Source organism: Chelmon rostratus, chromosome 16, assembly GCF_017976325.1.
Source record: "Chelmon rostratus isolate fCheRos1 chromosome 16, fCheRos1.pri, whole genome shotgun sequence".
Lineage (NCBI taxonomy): Eukaryota > Metazoa > Chordata > Actinopteri > Chaetodontiformes > Chaetodontidae > Chelmon > Chelmon rostratus.
Window position 1 is genome coordinate 7,202,712 of NC_055673.1, and position 21,635 is coordinate 7,224,346.

Consider the following 21,635-nt stretch of genomic DNA (forward strand, 5'->3'; position numbering starts at 1 on the left):
TCTGATGCTTGTATTTGTTTGTGTCTGCCAGCTGGGATGAAGCGCCGTCTGATACCTGACTTTGTTTCTCTTTGCAGACAATGCGGCTACAGCAAAGCTTCTCAAGAGGGAGACGAGGAACTTTACTTCCAGTGTAAGTGACAGCGGTGATCACTCTGTTAAATCGCGCGCGTGTGTGTGTGTGTGTGTGTGTGTGTGTGTGTGTGTGTGTGTGTGTTAACTGTAGGTGTTCAAATCTGGAGACAGGAGGAGTCGCCTTTGCTATTCCAAGTGCTGGAATGCGTGTGAATACACACATGCGCCTGCATTACGGATGACTTTTGAGGCACTGGCACCACGGCATTAATTCTTAATTCTGAGTGCATGCTTAGCCAACTCTGAGCACACTGACACAGTCCATTAGGTGGTGTGTGGGGCTGAGTTCGACAGAGAGAGATTGAAATCAGGAGGAGGGGAGAGATAAAGAGCTGGAGATCGGGGGGAGGGGAGAAGGCTCCAGAAGGAGGCAGCCGGCAGCAAAGATTGCGCCTCCAAAAGGGACGTTTAACGTCGTTGTATGTGATGTTGTACAAGGTTGTAAATGCTGCTTTTTTTAAACTCGGCTCACCACGCTCTCAATAGGCTCTCTGTTTGACAGTGACAGAATGGAAGTAGTTTGACATATCTTTTCCTGTTTGTGTGCGAGCCTGTGCGCCAGGGCTTTGCTAATGTGGCGAGGGGGGGAATGCACGTGCGCGTGCGTGCTCATTTGCGTTGTTTAATCTCCTACCATGCTGAGCCCTCTGGAGAGGTTTGGAGCACTATGCCTGATGAATAATGAGCCGGAGCCATGCGGCTGGGAATTAACTCTGCCCAAACAAAGACATGCCAACAGCTGACAAGCACGCAACACACACAGAAAAACACACACGCACGTTTCTGGCCTGCTTTTCAAACACACCTTTTTTTCTCCTTTCTTTTTTTCTCGTAGAACACGGACACCCGCATAAATAGGCAAAGACACGTTTTTGTTCTCTTTATCCGACACACACACTCTCTCTCCTGAGTCCACTTCCTGTTCCGTGACTGCGGGCTCAGTACAACACGCTGTCACGGTTCTGCAGGTCTGCCTCGCCTGAAAATACAGAGTGTGAGGGAGCGAGTGTCATGTACGCCCGATTTTAAGTTTTTTCCTCCCCTCCCATCTGTCCGCCTGCGAGACTTAAAACACATCTCACGGCCGAAGTTTAACACGGAAGGACAGGGGGGAGAGCGGGGCCGAGCGAATAAATGAGCGTGTGAGTAATAAAGTGGAGGAAGAAGGAGGGTAAATGAGTGAGTGAAGGGCTCAAGAAGAGGGGAAGAGGGATGGAGTATGAAGAGGTGAGCTGGCAGAGACGGAGAGACTCATCACGAGTGACACTGCTCAGAACATTAGTTTTATGTCGTGAGTACGTGACCTAGAAACATGCGACGGAGGTGGGGGGCGGATGAAAGGCTCATCTGCGATCTCCATTAACGGACCAGTTTTAGATAGCATCCAGAGTTTGATTGCATGTAAGAGGGAGACGGAGAGAGAAGGTGTCTGGGGAAATGGATGGAGAAAGATAGCAAGGCGTGTTATAAAGCGTTCGTGGCCTTTAGGATGAACATATTTGGGGCCTGGGCACGCTAACTTGGTGGCCCGCTGGAGATTACGCAGCCGAGTGTGAACACGCTTAAGTTTCCCCTCAATCGCTCGTGGCAGTGACACAGTTAACCCTGAAACTAATCAGCCACAGAGCCAATGAAGCGTGCATGTGTGCGCGGCATACATGTGCCTTCGCGGCCCTTTTCAGCCCATGTGATTCATTTGACGAGGCATGCGGGCGGCCCCTCTTCTGCGCCGCACAGCTGGTTGGAAGCGGTGTGTTTGAAAACCCTATCCGACAGAAAGAGCCTTCGATCCTCCGCACAGCCCTGGCTTTGAATAGAAAAGGTTTCATTTGCTTCATAATTGGACTTTTTGCTTTATTTGTCGGTGTGTGTGTGTGTGTGTGTGTGTGTGTGTGTGCGTGCACGTGTACACAAACATATCTGCGAGTGTGTGCGCGCGTTGGATCAATAAGCCGTTATGAGGCAGCCAGTACAGGATCCCTCAGGTCGATCTAGAGCTGTAATCACATTTTAGAGCCTCTGCCCGGATTTTGGGAAAAGTACCGGGCCTTTTCCTGGAAGATTAGCCTTAGCATGCAGTAACAGGGGTCAAAGGTTAGCTAATTGAGACTACAGTCCCTTGATTAATGGTTATTGGCTATCTGCTGGCTAGTTTATTTGCTAGTTGTTAGCGTTGAGCAATAGGCTCGATCGAGTGCTTTTGTTTTGTTGTATACAGTCAAACAGTTGGGGTCAATATCACTTGTGGTTTTAAGTGTCAGCTGGAATTTTCAATTGTTGCGTCTCATTAGAGTCGCGGACTCAGCTGAAAGAAATCGTTAGTCATAAGCTTCTTTTTTTTTCGTTGAAGCCGGGGAAGGGCATGATGAAATCATTTATATGCTTTGAATTTAGAGCTCAGGCTTTTATTCTAACTGCTATTAAACCGTGTAGTTGTGCTGCATGTTAATGCAGCCCACAATACATCCCTTCTATAAGTATGAAAGTGATGTGATGAGGCTCTTTATCACATGCTACACTGTGGATAGAGAGTAATGTTATTCAGGGGAGATTCCATGCAGCCCCCAAACTTTAAAAGGAACAACAAAGCAGCAAGTACTGTGAGCACCGTGGCACTTTCAGGTTCCTCTGCCTCAGCGCTTTACCGACTATTATGTCCTGTCCCAGTTTCTGACTGAAGATTATATTGTGTTTGAGTGTGTGTGTGCTATTTTGCATATGTGTGTATGTGTTAGTGAGATAACATTTCTGAAGCAAGCAGAAAAGACAAAAAGCCCTCATGGAGGAGGCCTGTGATCTGACTAAAGCTGCGCCGAGCGAACCCAAGTCAGATTTGAGCGCTCGGAGCCTTTGATCTCGCCGCCTCTGGAGTTCGCAAGGTCAAAACAAACAAAGCCGGAGAATTAGACCGAGTTGTGAATACAGAAAGAGGAGCGTGTTGTATCAATTTAAATGAGGAGAAAAAAAAAAAAGCATCCTAAAGCTACTTGCAAAGTCTTTTGAATTTTTGGGTTATTAATCCCACAGATGACTGGCTGAGCGTGTCAAACTGAGACATCTTCAGTAGGTTTACAGCTAACAGTGAGGCTCGATGGCAGAAAATGTCGCAGCTATCTCAAACATCAATGGCCGAGCTGAGATATTGATTTCGGCGTGGATCAAAGAGCAAGGGCTTTTTCCTAGACACAACATTTTGGTCTAATGCTCAACAATCATACAGAGAAAATCTTTGTTGAAGGAGGCAGAGATAGCAATTTCTCCACCAACTGCAGCCCCAGCAGAGCACAAAGTGATGCAGACATGAGAAATGTTTTGTGTTAAGAGCGAGGTACCGCCAGGGCCACACACATCTCGCTATGCTAAATAAACAGTTGGCTAGCTATCTGTACTTATTTGCTCATACACAGTTTAATGGTATCTGAATCTGAGAGAGGCTCCTTTTGTTTATTTTGTGCCTCATGTGGACATTTTTGCCGCTGGGACTTGTAGCTGTTTCTTTTAGCAGGCGAGCATGCGGATCATAAATGATGTGCTGCTGTCCTGTTGATTTTCTTGTCTCAGCAGCACACTTCTGAGTTCATTCTTGCGAGGTCTTATATTGTACGTTTGTGTGTTCAGTTAAGATCCCGACGCGGAGGACTTACATTGACCCGGAGACCTGCGAGGACCTGCTGCAGGCCGTGCACGCCTTTGCTAAGGAGCTGGACAACTCGAGCATCAAGATAGAGAGAATCGTGCACACAGGTACGTGGGAAGAAAGCAGGATTGCTGCACTTTGCAACTCTGTTAAGCTGCTTTTGTTCGTAAAAAAGTGAAGCAGCAAAGGCTGAGATATCCTGACTTTTAGTCTTTAGTCTGGGCCAAGCTGCCAAAACACTGGAGTCTACATTCAGACCCTCCCTGCCTCTTTCAAACTCCACATCACAAGTTCACAACAAAAGCTCCTGTTAGAAATGGAGCTTGGAGCAAGTGTCAAACTCAATCTGAGATAATCTCAGTCATGTTTCGAAAGCCCTCTTCAGCGCCCCTTTAATTTTAAAGCTGGGCATGAACATTGGGTGCAGAAGAAGGCAACAAGAGAGGAGCGTATGGCGCGGTAGAAATTATTCTTTTTTGCAAAATGGTACCAGAAGCAAAAGAAAAGTCTGAACCCTGCTGCCATCCAAATTTCTATTGTGAGACCTGAAAAAGATAAATCACAGTATGAACAGGTGCAATAATCTTGAGGCAGCTCAAGGTATTTTTGCACCTTCCCTCAACACGCCTGCAGAAAAATTGAAGAAACCAGGGATCTTACACATCGTTGCCAAAATCGAGCTGTGCTGTTCTGGCTGTTATATTTGCCCTACTTGATGTTCCACTGTTTCACCTGCGCCCCACCTCATCTTTGATCCCTTTGATCCCTTTGTATTTCATGTCTCTCCCTCGCTCTTTCCTCTCAATAGTATTGGTTCATTTGCGTCATCTCTCTTCCTCCCCTTCATTCCTTCACACTGTCTTTTCATCTTTGCACAGGTTTTCCTCCACATCATCAGCCTGACCTGCAACACTTTACCCTCTCCGCTCCATCTGGTTGTTAATCGATCAAGGGATCATGACCTCTGTTTGTCTGTCTCCCCCTGCAGGCGACTTCGGGGAGGTGTGTCGCGGCTGCCTCAAGCTGCCCAGTAAGAGAGAGCTGCCGGTGGCCATAAAGACGTTAAGGGCCGGCTGCTCCGACAAACAGCGGCGCTCCTTTCTCAGCGAGGCCGGCATCCTGGGCCAGTTTGACCACTCCAACATCATCCGGCTGGAGGGCGTCATCACCACCGGTAAGAAGGGTGGGAGGGAGATTAAGCAGAAAGCAGGAGGTCAGAGGCAGTTTGGGAGGAAGGCGATACCACTGGGAAAAGAATGGGGAACAAAAGGAGAGCAGGCGAAGATGAAAGGAAGCATAGAGAGGGGGGCTTCCTCGGTATTGAGGATCAAAGGAGGATAGTTTGACCACCTCCAGTATTATAAAGGGGGTTCATCACCTCCATCGCCAAGGAAGAAGGGATTGGAAAAGGAACTTGCGGCTGTGGGAAAGCTGACTGGGGTAAAACAGGGAATTGGAATTTGACCATTTCAATATCACACGTGCGGAGGGGGTCATTGTTCCTCGCAACTGTGGAGAGAGTCGGGAAGAAAAACTGTAGGAGCAGCAAAGGCGGCGGACAGGTGGAGAAGAGAGGATCGGGAAGAGCACTGTGATACTCCGACTACTTCAATATCACACGAGCGGAGGGGGTCAGCGCTCGCGGCGGAGAGGGCGGCACAGGAGGGCGGAAAAGAAGAGGAGGTTGAAGAGTAGAGAGCTGGGATGGCGGCATGGATGTCGTACGCTAGCAGCAGCTGAGCCACATCAAGGCCCATTTTCCGCTGACAGATAGCAATTGAGGTCCTGGAGCGAAAGTAGGATGGGAGGAGGAGGAGAAAGAAAAAAAAAAAGTTGAAGAGAGGAGACGGAGGAAAAAGACATGAGAGACAGAGAAGATGAGGTAGAGGTTAATGGGAATGGCAGGTGAAAGGAGAAGCTTTAAAGAGTTTGTGAAGTTTTTGTTACTGCCGCAGTGATGCTCAGTGTGGCGTGTGTGTGTGTGTGTGTGTGTGTGTGTGTGTGTGTGTGGGCACGGTGCCCGAACACACTCTGTGCTCAGTATGATGGCAGCAGATGTGCAGGGTAGTAATTGGTGCTAGAGACCCAGCGGGGCCCTGAGATCCACTCCAATCTCTCCTGCCATCATGCACGCACACACACACACACACACACACACACACGTACAAAGTCAGTCCCATATGCTCACTTTCTCTTTCACTATCATTGACACACACACACACACACACACACCTGCTTGCTTACCTCCTCACTTGGCATGAAATCACACATCCACGCACACAAACAGTACACACACACACACACACCCCTAGCGACTGTTAGACTACAAATCACCTGCTTTACATCACTTACCCCCCACCAGATCCTCGCTCAGCCCTCCTCCATCCTTCCACCACCTGCAATCAGCACCCGCCTCCTTACTAATCTTCCCACTCTTTCACCGTAATTCAGGACTGCATGACATCAGGGGTGTGTCCCATTAACTCTTAAAAAAGCCTTCTCCTTTCCTTTCTACCTCTGTATTCTTTTTTTCATCACCCACCATTTGCTTCACCTCCCTCCTGGTATCCCCAGTTTTATAAACAGCGATGGAAGAAGTCCTGAGATCCTTTGCTTACAACCGTGATTCAAACATTAAATAAATTGTCTTTGTGACGTTTTCAATTGAGAATATGTGCCAACTTTTTTGCAATCAGGTTGTAAATACCAACACCGGAATGTTTTTATGAACAGTTTAATACTGGTGCATTAATTAAGAAATTAGAACACATAAATCATAGATGTCTGATTATACTGCCTGGTTACTAAAAGGTAATCCACACCTTCCAGCCAATCAGAATCCAGAATTGTCAGTGGCCATGGTACAAGCCTCATTAACTACATGCTTACAGTATGCCCCTTGACGCCTGAAAAATTAATTCTTTGTGTTTTTGCTTTCAAATTGATCCTAAATTAAGAGGAGTTTGTTAATTTTTCTGTAGCACATACAATAGATATAAATGTAGGAATGATGCAAATTAGCGACAACAGGCGTTAATGCTTAAATACAATAAATATACTTTTTTTTTCAAAATTAAGAAATGTGCATCATAAAAGCCATTCAAAATGCATTTATTTAATCAAAACAACCACAAAATTGGCTTACAACCATTACATTGTAACAACAACACAACGGATGTAGTTTTCGCTTTGACCGGTCCGACGAGAAACCAGTGCTTGCAAAAGGTTCCTAGGTCTGTGTTGAATATGCACAAACCGGCATTAGAGGAATGCATGCGCGATTCGGCTGCAATGTGGATTCGCGACAACATTAACATAGATGCATTAGAATTTGCTGTATTTGCTTCCATGCATATCGTCATACATTTATGTGTTCCTTCTCTAAACTTGGAGATTTAGTGTAACAGAAGAAAATCAGTCATTGATGTGACAGGAAGTGGCGGCCCTGAGTCTGTATCAGTTTCTCATTAAACTGTACAGTCTTTATACCGTAAAGTGGATTCAGTGAGGCCATAACCGGGTCATGTTATTGAAAATAATCTACTGATGGTTAATCCTGGCTCAGTTGGCGTTTGTGGATTTACCAGCATTTAAATGGCCGCGACACCTTTTGTCACGAAAGCCTCCGGATTCCTCGGCAGCTTTACCAAGTGATGACTGGCCGTAATGATGTTTGCGCTCCATTTCTTTTCCTGCAGGAATATGTGATATTTATTCCCCTCAACAAGTGAATATTTCAATTTTCATCAGCCGCTCTGTCAACCTGGTCCACATAGGAGAGTTTTGCCACAGCGTGTTTGAACAGTAGGGTACAGTAAGGTTCAAGGATTTACTTTTCAATATGTATTCAAATTATGACTTACAAGTAAGTGTGTGTCACTGCATGGATTTGTGTTTGGGCGAGGCAGCAGACAGCACTTATTACTCCCTTCCTTCCTCTGCAGTTCCGTCAGGATTTACAAACTTCTGTGACATCCTGCAAAAATGATTTTAGCAGGTAACCACGTGGTGAAGGTGTTTTCGCTTTGTTTCCTCGCCTTTGCACCGACACACAGCTAAACCCACTCGAATTCATTACGTGATGGCTGGCATCGCATCGTGGCAGCGTCTCTGTGCTGACTCACGCGTCCACAGTGTTGTTGGTCACCTTTCCAAGTAGCCTCCTGAAAGCTCAGTATTACTGGCAAACCATGAATTGTGGATATTACAACGGCGAGTTATCATTTCTGTAATACGCCTGCAAAAACTGTCAGGACTGACAGCCTATTATCGCAGATGTGTATTTTTTGGATATCAAGTTGTTTACATCTATATCAAGGTTTATCTTACTGTCTCAACCTCCTGTAATCCACTCCTTCTTTCCTCTCTCCTCCAACTGCTGCAGTCTTATTTTCCTCCTCTGTGCACTTCATAGCACTGCTGGATCCCTGCCATCTGCGCCTGAGCACAGTGTGTATGTTTGTGAGCGCGCCTGTGGTGTATATGAACGCGCATACCCGCGCTGTGTTGCTCTGTGTGTGCGCCCGTGCACAGATGGCGCGCGTGTGAGCGTTTGAGGGTCGTTAAACTTGCTGAGACAGCCAGGGCAGCGCACAGGTTCTCCCGACTTCACCACAGTTCACTGGGTGAGGAATGGCTTTGCACAAAGCCTGCCGCGCTGCCAAGTGGACTAGACTCACTTTATTCTCTCCCTCCCTCTCCGTGTCTCTGTCTCTATTACCTCGCTCTCTTTTCTTTTCCACTGGATTCTCCCCATTTTACCTCACTTTCATTTAACCGTATGCCCCTCTGTCTTCGTCTTTCTCCAGGTAACACCATGATGATCATAGTGGAGAGCATGTCTAATGGATCCCTAGATTCCTTCCTTAGGGTAAGTGTGTGTTCGTGCATTTATCTTAAATGTACATGCACACGTTTGCTCGTCATTTCACAGCAGACATTTTATTCTAACAAACCTAAATTCACTATTACCATAGTGCAGGCCTCGGGGAGCAGTGCTCGTGCTTATTACAGTAATAAGGAAAACGTAACATAATTAACCGCACAAATGGAGTGTTTTCTGCTGAAAGATGCTGTAAGCTGCTGTAAACAGTCATTGTGCCCCTCTGCCCTGTGAACCACTGCAGCGTTGTTTATAATGATATGAATTAATGGCCTGTTTGTTTTTATTCTGCAAATAAAGGGATTCAGCTCAGTGAGCGCAACATTGTACTGTAGTAACAGATGTGTCGCCTTTTTTGGGATCACTAGATGCATGCTATGTACACTCACCCTTTTCCTCCATGTTCTTCTCTCCTTTTTTCTCATTTTCAACCTCGCCTCCCATAACCTCAGAAGCACGAGGGCCAGCTGAGTGTGATGCAGCTGATGGATATGCTGACTGGGGTGGCATCAGGGATGAAGTACCTCACTGAAATGGGCTTCGTCCACAAACGGCTCGCCGCACACAAGGTAAGGGAGCAGGTGGGAGGAGATGATAGAGGAGAGGGTGTGGGGCGATGTATGTCACAGTCTATTGCAAGTTTTCTCAGGTGGGTTACAGAATACAATTTGTCCTTGTCTGCAAGCATCTTTGACAATCACCAGCCTGCAGGTTTTCATTTGAGTGATACACGAAGCCGAACATGACAATACTCTAGTTTTGTCGCCATCGGGTTTCGCCGCGCGGCGTTTTCCTAAAAGAGCCCGTCTGTCAAACTGCAAATGCAGTGGTCACACTGCGGAAAATGAAGAACGAAGCATTTGTTCTTGTAAACAATCAATTGTCCCTGGTACGATAAGAGCTTTGCCCACCGGGGTGGCGAGCTCTCGTGCTGAGATTGTTTCCCCTCCGAATGTAACCGATGCTAATCAGTTTGTTTTCCTAATCTCAGGTGCTGGTTAACTCCAACCTGGGCTGCAAGGTGTCTGGCTTCAGACCTCTTCAGGAGGACAAGATCGAGGCCATCTACACCACACTGGTAAGAGACGACCACAGCGAAAAGGTCTACTTTACTGGATATTTTAGATTCACTTCCACGTTCCGCTTTCCTAATTAATGACCCTCAAAGCGTCACAAAGCCTGTTGGAAGGAAGTTCACGCATGTAGGGGTGATATTTTTAATGAGCCTTGGACCAAAGGAGAGTTAACACACGTCATGTGTGGTTCAGCTGAGGTCACGTAATTAAGCTGTCGGGGAAAAAAAACATTTCGCCGCTTTACTTCCTTGGAAATTTTTGGGTTCCAGTGAAGGTGAACCCACTCCTCTAAAGATTCTTTTGATCTCCCGAAAATATGTTCAAAGCTCTTCAAAGAGAATATTAAAGCGTTAGTTTTGTGAACTCTCCACACCCTTTTTACACCGCGTCTTACCTCCCCGCTTCGCTCCCGCAGCACGGAGGCAAGAGTGTGGTGCTGTGGACCGCTCCGGAGGCCATCCAGTACCACCGCTTCTCCTCGGCCTCAGATGTCTGGAGCTTCGGCATCGTCATGTGGGAGGTCATGTCCTATGGAGAGAGACCCTACTGGGACATGGGCAACCAGGATGTAAGTGTGTGTGTGAGATAGGAGGGTGCTTTCCATCTCTCTCTTTTTATCCCTTCACTCTCTCTTTCACCTCCCTCTATCAATGAATCCATGCCCAGCTTGGATCTTATTAAAAGAAAGCCAAGAAGCCACAGTACCTCTGAAAGCTTTTGCAGGGCCTAAGTCCCCCTCTTTAAGTCTGCATCAGCTCCATGACCAATCCTGTTTTCTCTTAAGGACGCATTGATCCCCTTCCAGTGGCCTCTGCCTGTCCCCGAGTGCCATCCTGCTCTTAAAAGTGTTTAAAAAAATCCCTCTGGAAAAATTCTTTCAGGAAATGTAAAGCGCTGGCTGCTATTTGAGGGTTGAAGAGATTGTCCAGTCGATAGGACCCTGCTTGTCACTAGAAACCTATAATTTCCAAGTCAATGTGGGTGGGTGCTCTGTTTTGCTGTCGTCACTCCTACATCTTCTTTGTCCTTCAAAAAAAAAAAAAAAAAGGTTTTTATTCTTTTTTCCTGAAGGAAGTCATCCTTCTAAAGTGCAGCTGAAAGCACAATGCAAGTCTGCTAAAGAGACAAGAGAGAGCAGTTTATTCTCTGTGGCTACAACACGCGGAGCATCGCAGAAAATTGAGTAGATGCTGATGATTTTAAGAATTATCGTTCATCAAGTCCAAAAGCTTAATCATGCTAATGCCCTCTGTCACCGTGAAATAATGCCGACACTTTATGCGGGTAGGTGCATCGTTAAAAAGCAAGGATTATTAGCATGTTCCATTTTTGAACGTCCTAAATTAATATGCATGAGTTATTCAGGAGGCACGAGAATAGCCAGCTTTTCACGGTCCTTTGTTCTTTCCTCTGGTGCCCTTTCACAAAGCAGGAGAAAGTTTCCCCTCAGCCGGGTTCATATTATCAAACTTTCCAATTGAGAGGGCAAAGGTCAAGCTTGTAGAGCGGCAGGGATATTAATCCACTTTAAATTGAGACATCATATCATAACGGAATTGTTGGTGGGCCTGTCCACCTGTGATCCACCGTGACCTTTACCCACTGACTTTGATTAAATGGAAAATGCCAAATGCTGAAAAGCATTTTATGAATGCTCTTTAGTGAGATGGGAGCTTAAGGGGCTGAGAGGATGGCAGAGTGGGACGAGGGGCAGCGCAGGTAGAGAGAGGAGAGAGCGTTTTAGGAAATAATGCCACTGATGGATGTCATTTTTTTGTGATTATGCTCTGGCCTTGCTTCCTCCTTTCAGGAGATTGTAGTTCTCGGTGACTTAGGACGTATCACCATGTGCCTAAATATACTGAGAGGAAGTCTGTGGTGAGGCGTTGTGAATGGGGACGTTCAGTGTGATGGAGGAGCGTTGAGGAAGTCTGGAGGGATGCTGTGTGCTCTGCTATTTGAAGAACGCGAGGTTTCATAGGACTGGTGGGAAAAGCTGAGCTGCGCTGAATCATTTTATTTAGCTTGTCTTTTAAAGTGGCAGGCCTAAAACATATTATATTATAGGAAATTAAAATTCCTCTAATACAGTTTTCAGCTGATAGGAGCCCAACTATTGTGATACCCCATCAAATATCCTCTGAAGTGACTCTAAGACATGCTGAATATCCTGTTAAGTGACCTTTCAATCCTCAAAGTCAGTCAGTCGTGATGGATTTCGCATCGTTTTGTCTGTCTTCTCCTTTCAGATAAAAGCGGCCTATATGCTGCGTGCCTCTAGTTTGCAGATCTGTATTCAGCTCATATTGTTTAGGTTAGCAGTATCTCTCTGTGAAATTCTGTTTGTTTTGCAGTTGATGCTGGTTCGTAAGGTGACCTTAAAGGATGCTGCCTCAAAATAAGTTCAGCTACCAACAAGGAAAACAAAGCAATGGAGCATTATATGTGGTGTAATTAGATTAAAAAGAAAAAATGAAAGCACCAGCACTTTTCTACTCTTATTTATCCAAGTAGGACCTGTACTGTCCAAAGGCTTCTATTCTTGGCAACGAAGCAACTCCACTGTAAAGAAAAGCAAGTTTTAAATACCTTGCGTAACTTTTTTAAGTAGGACAAACACATCCTGCCCTATCAGTCGCAAACACACTCTTTTGGGAGTTTATCCAATTATAGTGTAAGTGCTGAAAAATCACAACGCTAATTCCAAATTTTCTAACCTGATATAATTGTTTTGCTTCCTCTGCTCGTTTCGTAGGTGATCAAGGCCATCGAGGACGGTTTCAGGCTGCCGGCTCCGGTTAACTGCCCTCCACATCTCCATCAGCTGATGCTGGACTGCTGGCAGAAGGAGAGGACGGAGAGGCCCACCTTCAGCCAGATCCACTCGGCCCTCAGCAAGAGCATTCGCTCCCCTGATGGCATCGGTTCCTCCACACTGGCACGCAGGTAAGGTCGGGCAACATGTGGGCCGTATGCATTCATTTCTACAAATTTCTCCAAGCGATCAACCCTATTTCCTGTCCTCTAGAACCCTGAGTTCATCCATCACGCTAGCAGAGAGGCCCCTCCCCTCCTTCCCATCCTTTAACTCAGTGGGAGAGTGGCTGGACGCGGTGGACATGGGCCGATACAAGGACAACTTCACTGCAGCAGGATACTGCTACCTGGAGTCTGTGGCACGAATGACTGTACAGTGAGTGGCTTTATACCAGTCCGCCTCGGTGACCCTTCATTTCCTGTTTCAGTGAAGGTGGCGAAGTGAGATAATAAGAGAACACATCATTAGACAGATAACTGCATGAGTAGATGACTCTTCTTCTTATTGCTTCTTTAATTCTTGATTATGAAAGATAGTATTTGTATAAGTGAATACATCAGAGCTGATACAATTAGTTAATTAACAGAAAAATAATCAGCAACTATTTTAAAAATCCATCAATTTGTTTTTTTAAGATTAAATCCCAAATATTCTCTGCTTCTAAATAATAAACTGTGAGGATTTCTTTCAGAAAATAAACAAGCGGGGGAAAAACTAGATATTTTATAGCATCAGCTTGGGCTTCATGTAATTTCACCAAACTATTTATTTTGAAATCGATTAATCAATAATGAAAGTAATAGTTTGCTGCAGCAGTTAGAATGAGGTCGATATAGAATGGGAGATAATGTGCTACAAGGACATCTCTAAATTGTTCTTTTAGGAGCTACAACAGCCAAAACTATTTTTTTACGTATAGAAACTCAGTGGAAACACTATGTGGCATCAGTCCTGTTGTATTTCTTCATTTCTGGTTTATTAAATGTGACAGATTTCTGGAGAAAAACACATTTATGTGATGTTAACATTTTTGAGGAGCAACTTCTTTTTTGCACACCTCCAACAGGTTTAACTTCCCACCTTGTGATGCGCGAGTGTACTGCTGGTCAGTACGCTGCAACATCACTGCTGGGTGTGGTTGTCGGGGGCAACAGACTAACTAACACAAAATCTGATGGCAAATTCAAATCTGTTTCGGCTGTTTTCCCACAGAAATTTTCTGTTTTTGTAAGATCCTGTCAGCAGTTTGAAGTGGGTGTGGCTAAGGCTAAAAATAGGGATGTCACATATTGAGGAGCACAAATCAGGATTTAAAGTATGATGACCCACACGGTCCTAATGAAGTTGATGAGTGATGCACTGTTAAGTAAATTGAGCATCTTTTTCTCTAATCCTGGTAAACCCTGACCTCTCTGTCCACAGAGATGTACTGAGCCTCGGCATCACTTCCCTTGAGCACCAGAAGCTGATCCTGGCTGCCATCCAGACCCTCAGAGCCCAGGTCATCCAAATGCACGGCCGCGGCGTGCAGGTCTGACGGACGGTCGCCCCGCCCCGTGTCACGCTGCTGCTGCAGACCCGCGCGTTACTTGCAGACGGATGATGGGCTGGAGAAGAGGAGAGGGAGCTCTCCCAAACTGAAGGAAAGATCTTTCAGCTAACTGCACTCCTCTATCTACTCCTCCTTCCCACACTTCCTCATGCCTTCCTTGATTCCTTACTTCCTTTTCCCTATGAGCCTCCTCAGAGACGAGCGGCGTTCTTGTCGCGGTTGGGGGATAGCAGAGGAGTGATGTCACGTGACGTTTTTTTGTGTGACCTCTATCTGCACTTTGACCTTCAATAACTGCGTCACTGGTTCTGGATCAGTGCGTAAGGACATATGAAATATTGTCTGTAGCAGGACGGGCTGTCTGAGGCTGACCTCCGAGCTGCAGGGGGGGCACACATGTTCTACGCTGCAAACACGCCGGTTATGAACTAGCACTCAAAGAAACATTTAGATTTTGGGTGGAATTTCCCTTTACCACAACTTTGACTCACCGAAAACAATATGTCGACGGCGCCAGGAACTATTTTACCGGCCTTGAATCAAATTAGTCTCTCCTCCGAACTGATTTACTAAGATAATCATGTCATTGTACGTCAGCGCTGATCTCATATCAGATGGTAAAGGAGCATTTCTGGAGAAATCATGGCGGGAATGTAACCGTGGCTTTCAGAGCAGCAGCTTAAGAAGACTGTGCTGTCCCACGTCAAGGGTCCAGTGGGTCAGAAGAGTTGGACGAGGCCTCGAAGGCAAACCGTTTAGTCCTAAATACAGTTTATAAAGTGCACTGACGGCATGAACAGAGCTACAGTACGTTATGGGTGATGTTACACTGTAGTTTCTGGAATATCCGCCTGCTCTCTTGTCTTTGGGGCCACTGATGGTTAAACAAAAGCTGCAGGATACCACTGTAAAGCCAGCGGTTGAAAAGGTGTGATCGATTGTTCATTCAATTTGCTGTATGTCGCCGTCTGCTTCGCTACTCTCGACTCTATTTTCTTTCTCTCCTCCTCGATGCTTTTGAAGTTGTTTTCTCCGTGCACTAAAAACATCTAATTCTCCCTTTTCGCCTGCTGGATGTCATCTCGGTAACGTAATCCTCCTCTCCAAAGCCTCCCTCACTACCATGTTTAATACTCTGTATAGAGCCTGGGCCGACTCTGGAAGATGGCCCGATTCAGATATTTATCCATATTTATTTATGTTTACAGACTGGAGCACAAATCTCTCCAGAGAAGAGGTTAGGAAGGTTTATTTATTCAACTAGTATTTAAAAAAAAAAAAAAAAAAAAAAGTTGAACAAAGCAGCTGTCTCTCCTTGTTTTGTTGATTTATTATATGACTGAGTTTATACCTGAGCAGATGAGTTGTTTTGTACACAGGAAGTGAGAGGAACACTGGAGGATTTTTACTGTCAGCACACAGTATCTGTGTATTCTTGAACACTGGATTTGATACAGTTAACGTTACGTCCATTATCATTGGATCTGCTGTATACATTACAGTGTGTGTGTGTGTTGCAGTATGGATACAGTATTAAGGAATGTCATATGGACTTTTTTTTTCCTTTGTAGCTGTTGGATTGTCATGTTTAATTTCATTTTGCTGTTAATATCATGCTCTGCCATACGATGTGGTTGCACTTTTTACCAGATAACTCCCAGAATTCTCTCTGTACAGTGATCGCCCCACCCCCGCCTTGTCTGCCCTAGTTCAATACAGGAGACGTGAAGGAAGAAGTTTATCGGGGGCATTATTTGATTATCATACTGTTTCACAATAGAAGGTACGTCCATTTTTGACGGGAATATTGTAACTGGTCTGTATTTGGTACAAAAATGAGTTTTTTTTTGTTCTTTCTCCTCGTACTCTCCTTCTCTCTGTAACCGTTTTGTCAAATTAAATAAACTCATACGTCCTTATAGGTGTGATCACGCACATGTTGACATATCTGAAGAAACACTGATGGTCCCTTTCTCTCACACACACACGAGACTACAAAGACGCACACATGCAGCCGCTAACACACAACGAACTGGACCTCGTCACCACGATGAATGAAACTCAACCCGCTTCCCCTCTCTGTTACTGTGACCATTACGATATATGTTTAATACTGTAAATATGTATTTGAAAATGCTAAATCTATTTTTATAATTTGTTTGAAGAACAATGTGTTGAATATAATATCTGCTCACTGTGTAAGGGTTTTATTTGTTTGAATTTTAGGGCCATAGTCAAGAAACTCTGGTGTTTGGAATATAAAACTGAAAAAAAAAAAGTTTCTTTTTTCGTTAGTTTTTTGATGATTTTTACCTGTTAGAAGAAAATCTGATGGCTGTTGCAATATTGAAATGTGTTATTAAAAAATCTCCAATACAAGCAAATGTTTTTTGTCCTTGTCTCGTAATTTGGGATTGAATGTAAAAATCTTAATTGATTCCACATTATACCTCGACCGACACTGGATTTGAGGCTGATATCGATATTTGAGAGAATTTTCTTTAGTTTTTCAAGTATTGTGACTAAGATTAAGTGCCAAGTGTGAGATTTTACAATTGAAAATTAAAACCTATCAGCACCCTCTGGTGGACAACTTATGTAATAGTGGTTCAAAATTACTTTAAATATTAGCACAACCTGTTACTTACTGGATGACATACGATGCTTAAGGCAATATATCTGCAACAACCATACAATCTAAAGGTTTAGCATATCACATATTACATAATAGTTAAAAAGTATAATTTCACTTTCAATTTTAAATGCTGTTCTTGAGACATTATTACTGAAGTGCAGAATTTGATCATTCTAACAAAAAGACTATGATAAAGGGAGTAATTCTATGAAAATTTGTTGTTGTAATTTACCAAAACATCTAAAAAGCTTCAATTCTCACAGGTTTTATATCCACATTTGTATTTGTAGATCTATTTTTAACATTTTAAAATGTGAATATCGGCAGAATGAATGCTTAAGTTTAGGTTCAAGATGTGTTGATATCAAAAAGATTTTTAAATCACTTTTTTTTTTTAAATCTTTGCTTCTCTCCTAAAAATAAAAAAAGAAAAGCACTCAACACATTCATTAGACCTCAAGGATACAAACAATGCGTTTTGGTTTGAAACACAAAGCAAACATAAATTCTGTTTGTTTACCACAGGGTCCCTTTAGCTTGTCCAGGTTTGAGATTTGTGCCTCCACCCTAACACAACAGAAGAAAACAAATTCATTAGTGGTGCTCAAAGCTTTGGAAATATGCATAAAAAAAAATTCAACAGCACAATCTGCTTCCAGAATCAGAGTCCACTTACAGACCTCGCCATGAGCAAGAACTATTTCTTTGGTAGAAAGTAGTCCCAATAAAGTGCTGTGAAAATGAAACTCTCTTTCGTTGTACTGGAATGGCGGCAGAAATCGTAAACGTCTCTGACCAAATAACAGCAACTACAGCGAAGTGAGAAAATGCTTGTTTTTTATGGTCATGTGGGTGAACAGACCCTTTAAACGAACTTCACATTAGAGCTCTAGTTTCAGCGCCTCGCCGACGGGAACGGAGTAGCTGCACTGAGCAGCTGAACAGTCTACATGATAAACTCCCAATTATCCGTCTGCTCTTTAACTTCACTTCTGGTGCAAAGAAATGATTGGCCGGCCTTTGGAGCTCACTCATTCCTCCGACCTTACGGCTACACACAGGCCTCTTGTATGTACTTATCTACGAGTTACAAGCTTAATGCCCGACTTTCAGTTGCCTCTCCTGGCCTCCTCGAGCTGGTTCGCGGCTTCTCTCTCCCCCTCCTCCACCATGTGAACTTATTAAGCCTCTCTCTCCGGGACTGAGGTTATATTATTTACTGCTTTATTACACAACACCCACCTTTAAACCGCCACCGAGCGTATGGGAAATGATTGTACATGCAAATGAAGTTTGCGTGGGATTGCTGTGGGCAACTGTGTGGGCGGGTAGAAGTGAGCGTGCTGGTACGTGCCTGCGCTGCTCGCATGGGTCAGTGCACGTGCACGACCCCAAACGCGCTGCATGTGTGTTGACGGTCCACGGGCATACATTTGAGAATGAGAGCTTTTTATTTATCTCATACAGTTGCAGCAGCAATCCATACTTTTTATATTACCGTCTTATTGGAGCTGAGGATTGGAGTTTGAGACTTAATGAGTTTCATCTCCGAGCCATCGCTGGCTGCAGCTTTCTAAACCTCCCACGCAATCAAACATCACCTCCTTCAGATGCTGCTCAGCAGACCCCGGCATCTGAACTCCCGCTGCAGCAACGCTGGATTTGGATCATTCATTACAGGAGGCTTTTTGTAGATTTCTTGCTTGAATCCAAGCAGGAATGTGATGAAGGAAACACAAAAAAGCTCATTTACATGTCGGGCTCATTAAGATTCTGTCTAAGAGGCTGAAACACAGGGAAGGCTCTATAGAAATATTATGCATTTATTTAGATTATAAGTGATTATAAATACAGATTTGTACTTAAAAAGGGAAGTAATGCTGCAACCTGCCAATCTAGGGCATGAAATATAAACTGAAATCAAAAATCGAGCTGTAAAATCTGCATAATATATATTATGAAATCCTAATAGTCTTGACATTTGACTCCTGCCTGCTCTGGGTCGTGAGCCATCTTAGCAGCTGCACACATGCTAAATGAGCAGAACAGTGGGCCTAATCAACTGCTTTCTGCAGCCTATTCCCTCGCGGTGCAATATAATGAATGCTATTCATCTGAATGCGATGTCTTAGTATGCAAACATCATATCCCACAGTAACTCTCCTCAGCAGCAAGGGGGGGGGGGGTTGTGTTAGCTGGTATTTTATCAGGCTTCTCACGGTTTGAGAGTAAATCTTCAATCAGATTTGCCTGTTTATTCACTGTAAATGAGACCGGGACAGGGAGACGGGCAGGGATTCTTCCAAGAGATTAAAGCAAATCGTGTTTCAAAATGCAAAATATAGATTGTTGTACCTGAAATCCATCGCTTTTTCAAAACCAAACCTAAGGCCTTCACATGACTTCAAATTCTCTACGTGCGATGCACCGAGGTATTAATTCAAATATACTGTTAGTATCAAATTTGACGAAGAAATATCGATGCTACTACAAGGCTGAAACGATTAGACGAATCAATAACTGGATTGTCAGAATATTAAGAAGAATTTTGATGATCATTAAGCGTCTTAGCTGTCAAGCAAAAACAACAAGCTTCCTTTTGTTCTAGTTTGTTCCAATGTGAATTTTTTGTCTGCTTTTCTCTGTTTTCTATCATTTTAAATAAAACATCTTTCTTTTGTGACTGTTGCTTGGACAAAATAAGACATCTGAAGAGGTTTTCTACTGCTCTGGAGATTTTTTTTTTTATTGTTGTTTAACAAGTCACTGATTAAAATATTTGACAGATTTATTTCTGATAAAATTAATCATTAGCTGCAGCACTAATTTGCAGGTTTTAATGTCTGAAATCTGATGATTTGCTGTTCTTCTCTATTAAAGACGATTACTACTGTAGGAAACTGTGATGAGAAATTTGTTAACTAAAAAAATAAATCAGTCAGTTATAGAAACAACTGTTAGATGGATGGATCAATACTGAATAACAGCCATTCACACTGAGGCCTCACACAGCTTTTAACCCAAACTACACATTCTGCAATGAAAGAAACATTCGCAGCTGGAAAAGAAAACAACAAAAACGCGTCCAGAAGTTTGAGAGGAAGAAACGCCAGAGAGGTACGGCAGAGGCAAAAGGAATCAAAGGGGCACATGAGAAAGAGGACGACGCCTCTGTAAAGACATTAGAGATTCCCAGCTGTGTGTTGAGAGCCCTCTCCCCTTCTTGTCCTCCCCCCCTCGCTCCCTCTGCTCCGTGTGAAGATTAAAGCAAGCGGAATAAAGGGGAGCGCGGTCCACCTCTAAGCTAGTGTGAAGGGGAAACTTCCCCCAGCACAAAAGTTCTGCTCTGCGCTCTTTGCCGAAGCGTGCCGCAGCTCAAATCGGCTTTGAGAAATTAATCCCTGCATTATGGAGGGAGTAAAGTAAACAAACGGAGGACAGGATGGGACCTGTGTGTGTGTGTGTGTGTGTGTGTGTGTGTGTGGGGGGGGGGGGGGGGGGGGGGGGGGGCTGTGAGACGGTGAGGCTTTTGTAGGTGAAAGCTGGCGTTTCTCCAGAGAAACCCTGTGTGCTCGTACATGTGTGAACGTGTGCGTACAGAGAGGAGGAAGAGTGAGCTCACGAGGTGACGAGGGGGTGAGCGAAGGAAATGAAGCAGCAAAAGCCTGCCCGATCCTCTGGGACGCTCCTGGGAGAAGAGCATCACAGCCTTTTTTGCTGCATGATCTTAAACCCCCCCCCTCTCTCTCTCTCTGTCTCTCATATGTCCAGCTTATTACCGGCTTTGTCTTTCCCGGCTTCATTCAACCACTTTGCCCCTGTGGCAAAGAGTCATTGTCTGCAAATCCTCCTCCTGCAGCCTCCTCCGCTCTCCCCTCTCTTTTTCCCATCCTATCTATCCACCTAGAGGATACTCAGATAAGGCCCGGGGTTCAGCCTGACGAAATCAGAACTTCCCACTGAGCGGAGATTAAACTCTGAGTGACCGAACGGACAACTTCTCTCACTCTCAGCGCTCGGCTGCCAGAGTTCGTCTCTCTTTTTGACAGTTTAAACGCCCGTCTGTCTGAGCGCCTTCCGAGACTCTCCATAAGTGCACTTATAGCCTCTCTCCACTTGTCTGCATGTTGCCTCTCGCCGTCTCGCCATATATCCGCCGTCTATCATCACCATCTCTCGACTTCACAGCGCAAGAGATCTCCCCCCTCTGTCTCCCTTCACAACTTCACAAGTCCATCTCCCTTATAGAAGTCCTCATTCTTGTGTGTTCCTCTTCTGCTGGTTTACACAGATGTATCCTACTTGTCTCTATCTGTCAGTGATTTGATTTCCCCCCCACCAGCTCTGGCAGACAGCAGCTGATAGAGAACATAAAGGATTTAGCAGAGTGCATCCTGCTGTTTGTTTGGTCCTCCACTTCACAATCCCTCTGAATGCTGCAGCCGAACAGAACAACACTAAACTGACACCCAGCCTTTGACCTTGACGTGTTGGGGGAGGGTTAATCTTGCAGTCCCATACTGCCACTTGGTGGTAAATGTGAAAACTGCACCGTGCTGCACGGAAGTACAAGCAGATTTACTCTGGAGGTACTTTTCCCTTATTTATGATTTGCATAAATATTTATGCTACTTGTGCTGCATTTGCACACAGTTTCACTTTTTACTCCTACTAATGTACTTGACCGCTATAATTACTTTGCACATGACATAAAGATCATCTTCAAGAGGGGGTTTTGCTGTGGAACAAGATCAGATCCCTTTTGCAGTTAATTTGGGGTTTTTGTACAGATCAATCAACAAGATATCCAGTAATGCGATGATTAGTGAGCTTTAGAGGTGCTGGCAGGCACATTTTGGACAGAGCCAGACTGGCTGTTTCCAGTCTTCATGCTAAGCTA

General features: G+C 44.5%; 1 protein-coding gene across 1 annotated transcript in view; it reads left to right on the forward strand.

Moving 5' to 3' along the window:
• Positions 1–14,085, forward strand: part of LOC121620132 (ephrin type-A receptor 7-like) — a 148,823-nt gene extending 134,738 nt beyond the window's left edge. The window contains exons 9-18 of the mRNA XM_041956083.1: positions 78–133; positions 3,754–3,879; positions 4,761–4,946; positions 8,581–8,642; positions 9,107–9,223; positions 9,646–9,732; positions 10,146–10,298; positions 12,486–12,676; positions 12,759–12,923; positions 13,971–14,085. Coding sequence (XP_041812017.1) covers positions 78–133; positions 3,754–3,879; positions 4,761–4,946; positions 8,581–8,642; positions 9,107–9,223; positions 9,646–9,732; positions 10,146–10,298; positions 12,486–12,676; positions 12,759–12,923; positions 13,971–14,085 — 1,258 coding nt within the window. The remainder of the gene's footprint in view (positions 1–77; positions 134–3,753; positions 3,880–4,760; positions 4,947–8,580; positions 8,643–9,106; positions 9,224–9,645; positions 9,733–10,145; positions 10,299–12,485; positions 12,677–12,758; positions 12,924–13,970) is intronic.
• Positions 14,086–21,635: the final 7,550 nt, after the last annotated feature.